The sequence below is a fragment of the Hipposideros armiger genome, unplaced genomic scaffold, assembly GCF_001890085.2.
Source record: "Hipposideros armiger isolate ML-2016 unplaced genomic scaffold, ASM189008v1 scaffold_13, whole genome shotgun sequence".
Taxonomy (NCBI): Eukaryota; Metazoa; Chordata; class Mammalia; order Chiroptera; family Hipposideridae; genus Hipposideros; species Hipposideros armiger.
This window is the reverse complement of record NW_017731363.1, coordinates 6,712,900-6,725,399: the sequence shown is the minus strand read 5'-3', so window position 1 is coordinate 6,725,399 and position 12,500 is coordinate 6,712,900. Positions and strand designations below refer to the sequence as shown.

At 38.6% G+C, this 12,500-nt stretch overlaps 1 protein-coding gene across 2 annotated transcripts in view; it reads right to left on the bottom strand.

Annotated features, from left to right (window-relative positions):
• The window catches only part of PHEX (phosphate regulating endopeptidase X-linked), a 190,491-nt gene that overhangs the window by 170,069 nt on the left and 7,922 nt on the right, over positions 1 to 12,500 (bottom strand). For both annotated transcript variants that reach the window (XM_019666156.1, XM_019666164.1), the window contains exon 3: positions 7,752 to 7,913. In XM_019666156.1, the coding sequence (XP_019521701.1) occupies positions 7,752 to 7,913 (162 nt within the window). The remainder of the gene's footprint in view (positions 1 to 7,751; positions 7,914 to 12,500) is intronic.

Below are 12,500 nucleotides of genomic sequence, written 5' to 3'. Positions count from 1 at the left end.
CATTACTGGGATCCTAGACAGTGGACTGTTCAAAGATATGGGCACGAGTGGACCCATGGGGCCATGTAATTGCCAACTCCACTCAAAACACCTTAATTAGGATGCACTGAAAGGCTGGAATGAAGTAAAACTATGTGCTCTTGAGGCCTGCTCCAGCCATCCTTCCATTGGCAGGGCTTCTTAGGCTTCTGTGTGCCATACATCCCGAGCAGGCTCCTAAACCCTACAGACCATTCTCAGGATAATGTTTATAAGTGCATAAGATAAGAAACACAGGTTTACAAAGGAAACCAGTTATTTGGAAACAGTTAACAAAACACTTGTTTTACAGTTTGACATAATATTTGCACTACTTCACTAACTCATTCAAGAATAAGTTCTGCCACTGGGTCTAGCCTCTACTATGATTTTGAACTGGTGATGCATGTAGATGATATTTCAAGACAATTGTAACATCTGTATTAAGATAGAAAAACAACTTACATTGGCAAAAAAAGTCACAGCTGATAATATCAGAGTTTGTTGCCTACATTCACAATTAAAGAAAATGCTCAAGTTCCGCCGTCACAGGTTAGTGAAAATAAAGCTGCATTTTTTCCCATTCAAGTCCCTGAATTCTATTAACAGCCCTTTTGAGGGGCTGTGGGCCTGGGTTAAGGATTCCCTGGGAATGAAAGAAAAAGAGAGAAGGGACATTGGTGTCATTTTTCAATGACATCTAGAGAGAATCTAGAGTAGCCTAGGATGACACGCTTTTTCTTATTTTTCCCCAATCCCCCTTTCCTCTTCTCTCTTTTCCTGTAGAAGTGATTTAAAACTCACATTCCCCAACAAATTCGCTGTCTGACCAATTAGATTATCAAGACCTTGCAGGGTTTGAGGTCAAGAGCACAGTCTGGCAATAAAAGTTAAGAATACACCCAGTTTATACAGCAGAATTTGAAAGAAGCATGAGACAGTGGATGTCAGAGTAGAAAGAAAGAATGTGATCTTTAATGCCATAATTCAGCTGCTGGATCGACCCTTACCTGAAGCCCACATTATTACTAGATATTTTGGTTCTATAAGTCAGCAAATTTTCTTTATTGTTTAAACCAGTTTGAGTTCAGGTTTATGTTACTTGTAACTGAAAGCAATTGGTGCCAGGAAACAAGTAAATGCTCAGTAAATAATGTTCAGTTCACAGATTTATTAATACAGTCACAATGCTGTGCAGCGTTTCAATGTATTTGAAGCAAATGCGTTTTCCCCAAATTAAAGAGCATACAGCTCAGAATTAATGTAATGAATATATCTGATTCTTATCAAGCATACCCAACTTATTTGTAATATTAACCACTGACAGAAGAGCTACATTAAAGCCACAGGGGGAAAGATCAGATCTAAAAATTGAATGCCTGGAGCAGGTAAGAGTCAAAAAGTAAGATAAGGAGATGCACTGGGGATGGGAAAAAACCACACAGGAAGAACACCTAAAATGCTGACTGTGAAAACTACGGGAACACAAACTTTTACACTTGGTGGTCATTCTCCTGGCGTCTTTACTTCCTTCAGCTATTCAGAAAGAGCATATCGTAGAGCTATGTGAACATTTTTCAAAGCCTTCAGAAAGAAATTCATTTCTATATTTGAAGTGAATGTCTCCTAACACAAAATTGTGAAACCTTTTAAATTTGACAACTTCTTTTCCCTTCCTCACATTCCATGCACCCCCACCCCACCCCCAGCTCAAATGGTGTGTTGAAACCAGAAAAAATGTGAACAAAAAGAAAACTTTTCAAGTAAAATCATGTCATTTTGCATTCTGAAAATTCTCGACACAGGCCCAAATCTTCACACGGCACCCCTCTGTGCATACAAATCTGATGGTGATGTATGTATAATCTGGCAATTTGTTGCTTCCTGTGTGGCTACATGCAAGAGAGCCAGCATGGTCAGAAAAATGGGAATCTGCTCTGAGTGGGCACACCCAGTTCATACAGCAGATTCACTGAGATTTACAGGGTCTGAGTTTGCACAGGAATGAAAAACGCACCACAATGGCTAGGCTCCCTAGTGCTTCCCCACCGCATCACCATTTTGGGTTTTTTTCCAGTCTGACATCATTCGTTTCAAAGAACTTAAAGATATCAAGGCTCAGTTTGGTACATCATTATACTATGTTTATGGAATGAGGAGAAGGATGCAATTCATAATATCAATAATCTGATCTTCTTAATTATCAAATAACTTTACAAAAGCGGAACTGAAGTTTTCAGCTTGTTCTTATCTGTAAAAGTTGATTTGGCTAGGATTACTTATAGGAAATGCAGCATTATAGGAGAGTTATTTAATTATGAGACCCATTTGAATCTCAGCCAGCATGTATTTACAAATAAATAAGTGATCTATGAATCACAATCATCTTTCTCTGCTCATTAATGCATAGACTCTACTTCATCTCATTGTTCTACTGGTGCCGTCTGTGCTCGAACATAATAATATACTGCATTTCTTTACAAAATATTGGCAAAGATTGCTATTCTCTAATAGAGATGAGCTGGCCCTACCTTGAGTCATCTGTCTTCTGTTTGACACAAGTGTTCTATCTCACTCACTGCCTCATGTTTCATAAGTGCTCATTTGCAAAATTTTCATCTGCTCATTCATAAGCAACGCATGCTGTGTCATCTCCATGATCACATGAAGACAAATTTGGGAGGTTTTATAGGAAGGAAATTTTAAGACATTCAAACAGATGACTACATTCAGCCTTTTAAAAAAAAAACCTGCTTCTTGAAGAGAACAAGAAATAATTTTATTTTCCAAGTAGAAATATGAGTCTTATATGCCATTTAAAGAAAAAACTCACAAAGCCAGGTTGCTGACTTCAATAGAGGGCAATTTTTCATCAGCCAGGTCTGTCAAATCCATTTTAGTTCACAAATTGGACAGCCGTATCTGTGTGTTCGCTATCAGCCATAAGAAAATGGTATTCTTTTGATTGTAGTATTGGGTTTTATTTTTGGATGTTCTGTTTTTATCAAGGGTGAGGGAAAATATCTAGACAGTATTCAATATTTTTGAAAGCACATGATATTTATAAGGGATAAGAGCAGAATAAAACTTAAGGATTTGATAGACATTACTTCATGAGCCTTAGACCTATCTTTGAGATAAAACGGAAGAGCAAAGGACAAATATTTATTGAGGGCCTGCTATATGAAAGGAACTGGACTGGGTACTTTATATAGGTCATGTTCTTCAGTCCTCTCAAGCCCTATGAATTGGGTATTCTTATCTCCATTTGAAAGATAAGAAAACTTGAGCTAGCTGAGATAAGTAATTGGCCAAAAGTGACACAGAGGAGAAATTAAAAGGAACCAAGATTCGAATCCAGTTCTGTCGCTGCAAAACTCATGCTCTGAGTAGCTTACAGTAAGAAAAGAAATCTGTCAACAACTTAAATAGCAACATAGGAATTGATTAAATAAACTGAAGTGTATCTATACAAAGCAGTCATGGCAAATGATGCTATAGATCTATTTTTATTGACATAAAAAGATGTCAACATGTCAAATGTAAAAAGATTATAAAAACAGAACATATATGATCCCTTTTGAGATGTATATATATATATATATAATTTTATATGTATATTTACATTTAAAGTTATCACTGGGTGGTAGGATATGAAGTATGTTTCTTCTTGTTATTCATTTATAGTTGGTGTACAAATCTGGATGGTAGATGGATGGTTAGATAAAATGAGAGATATGTAGACACATAAATAGATATAGAATATATAAAGAAATACAGATAGAATTTAAAGACCTAGTGTTTAAAAAATAAGATTGTCAGCACATCTGATATTTGAAAAGCTCTATTTATACACTTTAAGAATAATCAGCTGCAACATACCAGCACTCCCAGAGTTAAGGAAAGTATACTTATAAATCTATTTGCATATCAGTATCTATATATTTATAGATAGGTTTTCTCACCATCTATCTATATATATAAATGTACAAATATAGGTAGACAATGAGACAATATCTATACATTAATAGAGAGAATGAAAGAATATGATAAAGCAAATGTAGTGAAATGGTAACCATCAGGGAATCTGGGTACAGGGTAAATTGGAGTTTCCTGTGCTATTCTTTCAATTTTTCTGTAAGTGTGAATTAGCTCAAAATTAAAAAGTTTAAAGAACTAATACATATTTGATATTTCAAACACATACATCTGGTATAAGATGGTACTCATTTTTTAAAAAGAGACCCTGCTCCACTACTTGGTCTCCTTATTGGCACTTGAAGCAAGAGCCCTCATAAGATCAATTTTTGTTTGTTTGTTTTTTTTAGCTGAGCCATCCTGCCACTTGTTGGCAGCTCAGCTGAGGTCAGGAATCGAACTGCTGTTGCTCAGAGCTCAAACTCTTGACCGAGTTCTTAACCAACTGAGCCACTCGGCCAGCCCCGAGATCAATTTTTGAATTCACCCTTTACAGTGCTTCTCACAGAATAACTTGGAATTTATTTGGTGTCTCTTTCCCAGAACATAGAAATATCTGGGAAGTTTCCCGTTTTGCTTCACAAGGCCAGCACAATCTTAACAACAGAATTTGACAAACCTAGCACATAAAAACCCATGGACCAACATGAATCATAAATATAGACACAAAAGTATAAAACAAATACTAGCGTACTCAAGTCCAGGAATGTCTTAAAAGAAAATAATGAACCACTCATAGGTAGGGTTTATTTCAAAATTATAAGTTTAGTTCAGCATGAGAAAAATCTAAGAAGTCAAAAGAGATACTCCATCTGAGTCTCCTCATAAATAGTGAAGAGAGATTTTTCTTGGGCAACTCCTTTTTGCAAACTAGGAATAACAGAACACAATAAAGAAGACTACCTATTCCAAACAAAAAAATATATATATATATTTGGGCGGGGAATACTGGAGACACTACCACCCAAGCTAGGAATAAGAAAAAACACCCATTATCATTGCTATTATTCAACACTGTTCTCTGGAGGCTCTAGCCAATACAGTAAAAGGAAATAACTGTTTCTTAATTTTATGATTATTTATTTTAAAAATCCCAAAGAAGCTACCAAAAAGCTATTAGTTAATAAGGCAGTTCTAATCAGATCCAATATAGATATATCAAAGCTTTATACCAGGCATCAAGAATTGGCAAACTTTTTCCATAAGGGTCAGAAAGTAAATATTTTCAGCTTTGTGGGGCATATGATTTCTGTAGTCACTATTCAACTCTGTCCTGCAAAAGCAGCAATTGATAATGCATAAATAAACAGACATGTATGCCATCCAATAAAACTTTACAAAAACAGGCAGTAGGCTGATTCTGGCCAACAGGCCACAGTTTGCTGACCCCTACTTTATACCACAAAAAAATGGTTGATGGAGAAAAGTTACCATTTAAAACAGCAAGAAAATATATAGAGGCCTAGAAATAACTTTCTAAAGGGTGATTCAACTTATACACATCAAAAATTAAACTGTGAATACTCTTTCAACACAACAATTCCATTTCTGGGAATTTATCCTAAAGACACATTTAGGTAAGAACATAAAGATGTGTACACATGGACATTTATTAGTGTTATTTTTAATCAGAAAAATATCTCCTGACATAATCCATGTCTATGAGAAATACATCATTTTTAAAGCAGGTGATAGCAGTATGCATATCAGATAATATTTTAAGTATATGGGTGTGTATGAAGTTATACATATGTATGTACTCACACATGGGTAAAACCTGGAAAGATATATACCCAACTGTTTTATTAGCAGTCATTTCTAGGGGTGGATTCATGGGCAACTTTATTCTTGGTGGTTTTTTTTTAATTTATTAAACTTATTGGGGTGACAATAGTTAGTAAAATTATATAGGCTTCAAGTGTACAATTCTATAATACATCATCTATATATCACATTGTGTGTTCACCACCCAGAGTCAGTTATTTTTCCATCAACCGCCCTGAACACGACCAATCTCATCTTCTTACTTTTTACATGTTCTTTTTGCTCTTATTTTCCCAACTGAGCTTAAGAGAATCAAGCAAACAAAAAAAACCCAGTGCTGCTCTGAGCAATTTACTCTTATTTCTGTGACTTTTCAAGAAGCCCATATATAGCATCCTCCTCAAACAAAGCATATCGATACTGATTTTAATTTTTATATTTAATTTTTACATTTAATTTTTATATCCCCAGAGACTTCTTTAAATTATTGTTAACTGCTTCATGCCCTAAAGATAGAAATCTTTTGGTTATAACTAATGCAAAAGGAGTATCTGTCTGGAAATCTTGTTTTTTTCTTATCCTTCAGTGATGCCTCTGCATACAACTGTGTGTGTGCACATACATGTGTGCTCACATCTTTATGAATAGCAGGGGGGAAGTCAGGGAAGGGAAACAGGAAATAAGCAAGAATGGTAGGTGAAGGGCCAGTATGAGTTAATATCCTACAGGGAAATAAGTATTAGTAAATTCATTCCTTGAGGTCTTATTTATGGTTCTATAGCATGAGAATCTCACCTGTTGGGTTAGGGGAAAACTCTGACATCCTTGTAAATTCTCATTTATAATTTATAAAGTCTAAGTTTGGGCCTCTTAATAGAAAAAATAAGTCCATATGATTTCTATCTAGTTGTGAAAGTTAAACACATTTTTCCTTACAATCGACAATAGGTATCTGTTTTGCCAATAGTTTCAGTTGTTATAACATATGCACACATGGACATTTATTAGTGTTATTTATAATCAAACAAATATCTACTGACCTAATCCCGTCTATGAGAAATACATCATTTTTTAAAGCAGGAGACAATGGTACGCATATCAGCTAATTTAGCTAATACAATTATTTGATACATATTTAATTTTCATGTACTTAAAATTTGGGGAAAAAGAGACAAAAAAGAAAAATGATGATTCTTATAATGTCTCAGAAATTCTTTATAGGTGTTACTGAATACAAATTACATGGCTAACTCACAGTTACCAAAGAGGAAAAAATAACATTATTTTTGCCCTCTCAAAACAACGACCTTATCTGGCCTTGAAATCTCCCAATTTCCTTCCTGAAGTAGCTTTCTCCAGTAGCTCAGCATAAAAATTAGATCCATTGCAAACAGAAGAGCTCCTAGTAAAAGACATTTTTAATTTTGAAGGGTGTGTGCACGCGCACGTATATGAGTATGTGTATGTGAGCTTGTCGTTGCTAGAAAGGCCATGGGAGAAAAGATAATCTCCCCAGAGCCAATTTAGAAGTTAACAGGAACAATATGACAAACACGAGGTCATCCAGAGTTCTCAAAAGTGATGTCAAAAAACAATGAGGTGTTAAGTGTATTTTGTAAGCCATGAAAATCCAGGACACAATGAGCAAGTGATAAAGTTTGCTCTGAACACAACAGACAAATAAATACATTGATATAACATGGTTTTCATTAACTGCTCCTTTGCTCCCAATCTCAATCAGATGCTATGTATCCTTCAGCAGCAGGACTTACTACTAACAGACGTGAACATGACGACCTACACTAGGCTTGTGTTGCGATCTGGGAGACTGGAATTCTACAACTTGCCTTTCAGTCTTCCATTTTTAAGAATCTTGAACTTGAAATCAGTATAGCTAAAAAGTAAGCAGGCATGCTTCAAATCCAAAACTGTTTTTCCTGTCAAATATTGCTCTCAGTAAAGTGCATCATCAAACCCCAGTAGAAACTTACCCTTCAACTTGAGGTCGACATTATGTCTCAGCCAAGGATAAACCCCATAGCTTGGCATATCTTCAGGAATTGGATTATTGTTTATCCAGCCATCACAAGCAAACCGGAAGAAATTATCACAAGGGTCCACAGACAGATTTACTTTACTCAATATGGCAGCAGCTATTTAAAAAGAAAATCATAGGATTAATGACAAGCACTGAACATTGTGTACTGGCCTCTTCCAAATTAAACAACGATTTCTTATCGACCAGTTTCCAAGCCTTGGCTTCTACATTTCCCCTCAAATGACTCCCTGAATCAACTGCACTATACTAAATTACTGCATTCCGAGTGAGTGGGTAAAAGTTTGGTAGTATTGTTACTGGGCTTTGCAGGGCCACCCTAAAATCTGCGGGGCATGGGACAGGCAAACAACTGGAGTATATGGTAAATTGTTTGCAAAGGTGCATGTGACATTCTTTTCATCCCTTTCATCCTTCTGCAAGGTAACTTTGCTACTCTTCCCATCAAGCAGTAGGATTTATTTCCCCTGCCTTGAATCTGGGCTGGCCTTGTGACTTGTGTTGACCAACAGAATGTGACAGAGTAACTTTTCATGAGTCTAAAAGCTAGGCCTTAAAAGGCCTCACACCTTCCTTGTTAACTCCCTTTGAATGGAGCCCTGGGACTACCCTTTAAAGAAGCCTCCTGGAGGACGTTTGGCCACACTGAGAAAAACCAATTGCCAGACATGTGAATGAGGCCATCATGAACCTTTCCAGACCAGGCGACCCTCCAGGTGAATGCAGCTGTATTAATGAGCCTAGGCGGTATCAGCAGAGGAACCCTTCCCAAACCCACGGAATCATGAGAAATATTACATCACACTTGTTTCAGGTCTCTAGTTTGGGGTGGTTTGTCCCAAGCAAAGGCAAACTAAAACAGAGGCCCACATGTCATAAATATTTAAAAGATACACGGTATTTACAATATACCCTTCAGAAAGACCTGGAAGACCATGTATGGAGTCTTCAGCCCCTTGACATTCAGCTCTCAGAGGAATGAAGCCCTGGAAGAGAACCACGCAGTCCCTGAAAGGAGGCTTGGGGCCATCTAGCAGGGAATTCTGAGTTGTAGAAGGCTGCTGACTTGGCCCCACAGACTCCGTGACTAGGGAAGAGGCACAGCCAGAGGAGGGCAAAGTGGGTTTTTCTAAATGAGGGGCCCAAGGCAGGGGCCTCTCTAGCCCAGGTCTAGGGGCAGAACTGAGTATTTCTATCACAGAAAGATACAACAGACTGATGTACCATTTTTTTTCTTTCATAAGCCCACATACAATTACATATGAAAGACAGTCAATAGGTAGGAAGTGTGTGCATACTTAAATATGTATCCATGAGCTTTAAATTTTTTTTTCATTAACAATGAGAAGGTTCCAAAATTCCTAACATTGAACTCCAACTCTCTTCCAACTGCCACACAGCTGCTGGCTACCACTCTAGCACAGAGATATGTATCAACTGACCATTTTTTTTAAAGGCAGCCAAAGTTTTAATCACATTGGAAAGATGACATCCTGGGTAATTTTCATACTTTAATGCCAGAATATATTTCTGTTCAAAGTAATGAAAACCCAATGAGTTTTCAGCTAAATGTGAATAAATTGCCCCCCCAAAGTATAATCTGCATAAATTTAGATACACATATTACAGTTTGGTTACTTGCGTGGTTCCTCCAGGTGTAAAAGTAAAGCTAGACATTTCTCTAGCCTAGACTTTCCATGAAAATTTCAAAAAGTATTTTATCCTCAATAAAGTAAATAATATACACACATCCTAATTTCTTTAGGACTTCAAAATCCCTACAATTTTCAACCTGCCAAAAAAAATCAAAGCAAAAAATTGGTTTAGAAATTTGATAAATTTAAATTGGCTTAATATTTCTAACTTTCAGAATTCAGTTGTCTCCAATTACATTTTTACTTACTGCTATTTCATCATTATTATTTAATATGCAAGTATGCTAAGACACACAAAATCCTTCATTTCAGTTTCTATTTATAGTTATACTAGCTGTGCAGCCAACAGAATGAATCTGCTTTGTGACACTTTAGGGACATTGGTCATACAAGTTTCAGTCCCACACAATATTTATAGTCACACAGAGGAACCCTCACACACATTTTTATTCATGTAAGCACATTGTTCTCTGGCCACCTTCCCAAACCTCCCCCTGTCCCCAACCCTCAAATGTATCCCTCTACATCTCCTCAGTATTCTTGCAGGTACCTAGAAAAACTGCAAGATCAGCTCTAACCTTAGCCCTGATATAAAGTAGGGGAATACATCACTCACACTGAATTTGGAACTGAGCCTGCTGAGTGGGAAAGCTCCAACTTCGGCCTCGCAATTCATCATTCACAATTCACAGCTGGGCACAGGGCTGCCCTTTCTGTAGAACTGTGACTTCAAATTGCAAGGGACCCTAGTTGTCAAGACACCAAAACTCCTTTCCCCCTTACTCAGCTCCATGGAAAAAACCCAGAGTCTACCACTACGATCATTTTTTTCTAATCTCACAACTAGCCTAAGTAAAAATTATTATTCCCACTTTACAGATGGTGAAACTGAGGCTTAGGATGATTATGTACTTAGCCCAAGATCATGTGGCTTGGAAGTGGTCAGATGATACTTCAAACCCAAGTCAGCCTGTCTACACTTATCCACTATCATTAGCATACCCTTTCCTTGTTTCTTTGTATTCTTTCTCCACTTCTTATTTTGAAAGAGGGGTTATGCTAGGAGGAAATAGAAAAGAGGAAAAAAGATTTCCGGAGAGGACACAACTCAAAAGGGTCCAGAGGCAATCCAACATTTCTGTCTCCTGAATATCTAGCACATACATGCGGCGCCCACGCACTCACAAGATTCCTACGCACAAACAAGGTGTCCAGGCTCACGATGCACTTGAACAAGGCGGGCGCACACTCACACGAAATGCACGGATGCAGAGGGCGCGTGCGCACACACACACACACGCACGCACGCACGTGGTACCCACGCATGCACCTCTTGAGCACGCACGCACACAGCACCCACGTACCTACGCAGTGCCCACGCACGCGACGCCCATGTACGAGACTCGCACACACATGGTACGCATGGACGCACACAGCACTCACACACGCACACGTCACGCATATGATGCGCATGCACATGACACACACGGCATAGACGCAGCGCCCACTTACACAGCACCTGTGCACGCACGCGTCATCCATGTGCGCACACGGCTTGGAGGCACATGGCGCACACAGATGCACAGGGTGCACTCGGATGCACAGGGTACCCACTCATGCAGACCGCGCATGCACACACACGGCACGCACACAGCGCCTACGTACACAGCGCCCACCCATACACAAGACGTGTACACCCATGGCGCGCATGGACGCATACGGCACCCACGCACACATAGCACGCATGCACCTCCTGAGCATGTGTGGACCACCCACACATGCACGTATGCACATGCACACGGCACTCATGCACAAGACACGCACGCATGCACACATGCACTGCCCATGCATACACCACTCACATTCGCGTGTGGTATGCACGTAACGCTGCGTTGTTCGAGACCTTCCCTTTGCTACAATTCTGCAATGTGTACTATGCAGACCCCTGTGAAGCTTGTGTTTCACTAAAGATAACTGTAGCCTTTTTGAGACTTTCGCCACAGAAACAACCAAAATATTTTTTTCAATATTAGAAAGTCATTCTCCAATGTGAAGATTGAAAACAGGATAGCAAGGCAAAACACAAAGCAAATCATACTACCTGTCAGGGGGTGACATTATCAAATATCATTATGTAAGTTTTACTCTTGCATTATTGTGATTCATAATAGAAAGAAAACACTCCATAAAATCAATGGCTCTCTGCACAAAAAGTTGACTAAACTGAAATTGAAAATTTGAATTCAAAATTTGTATTTTCAGACATCTACAAGAACCCCACCACAGCAAAAGCATAAGGTGGCATAAAGTCTAAAACCTGGCCTCTGATAGTCCCACCCTACTCTAGGTCATCCTCTGTCCACTGGAGAAAACCCTAGGTCAGCTCCAGCTGGGAACAGGAACGGGCCTGGGAATTCCCAAATCTTTCTCATCCTTCTAGGGACAAGATCAAGAAGCAGAAATGGTTGCCTAGTCACTAGACTCTAGTAAGTCTAGCGTTATGAAAACAAAGCAAGACACGACCACAAAGAGAGGTGCCTGGCACGGCCTTGTGGCAACAAGGCACAGATGGAGAGGAGCCAGACATGAACTAGAAGCCCAGCCCTTACGCTAACTCAGGATGTGACCCTGGGCAAGCTATTTAGCTTCTAGACGCCTAAATCTCCTTATCTCTAATTGAGCCAGGTGACAGCACTGACTTCATGGGGTTCTTGTGAAGATTTTACAAGATGGCACATGTAAGTCACTTAACAAATTGCCTGATTTAATAGATAGATAGATATATAGATAGATAGACAGATATAGATAGATAGATATAGATATATTGATCACTTAAGAATGGGACCAAAAAGGAACTCTAATAGCATAATTATCTAACCCACTACTTTTGTATAAGGCCTCAGTTTAAAAGTTTTCTCCTAAAAAAAAAAAAAAAAGGGTGACAAGGGCCGGCTGAGTGGCTCAGTTGGTTAAGAGCTCACTCAAGAGTTTGAGCTCTGAGCAACAGCGGTTCGAGTCAGCCCGAGCTG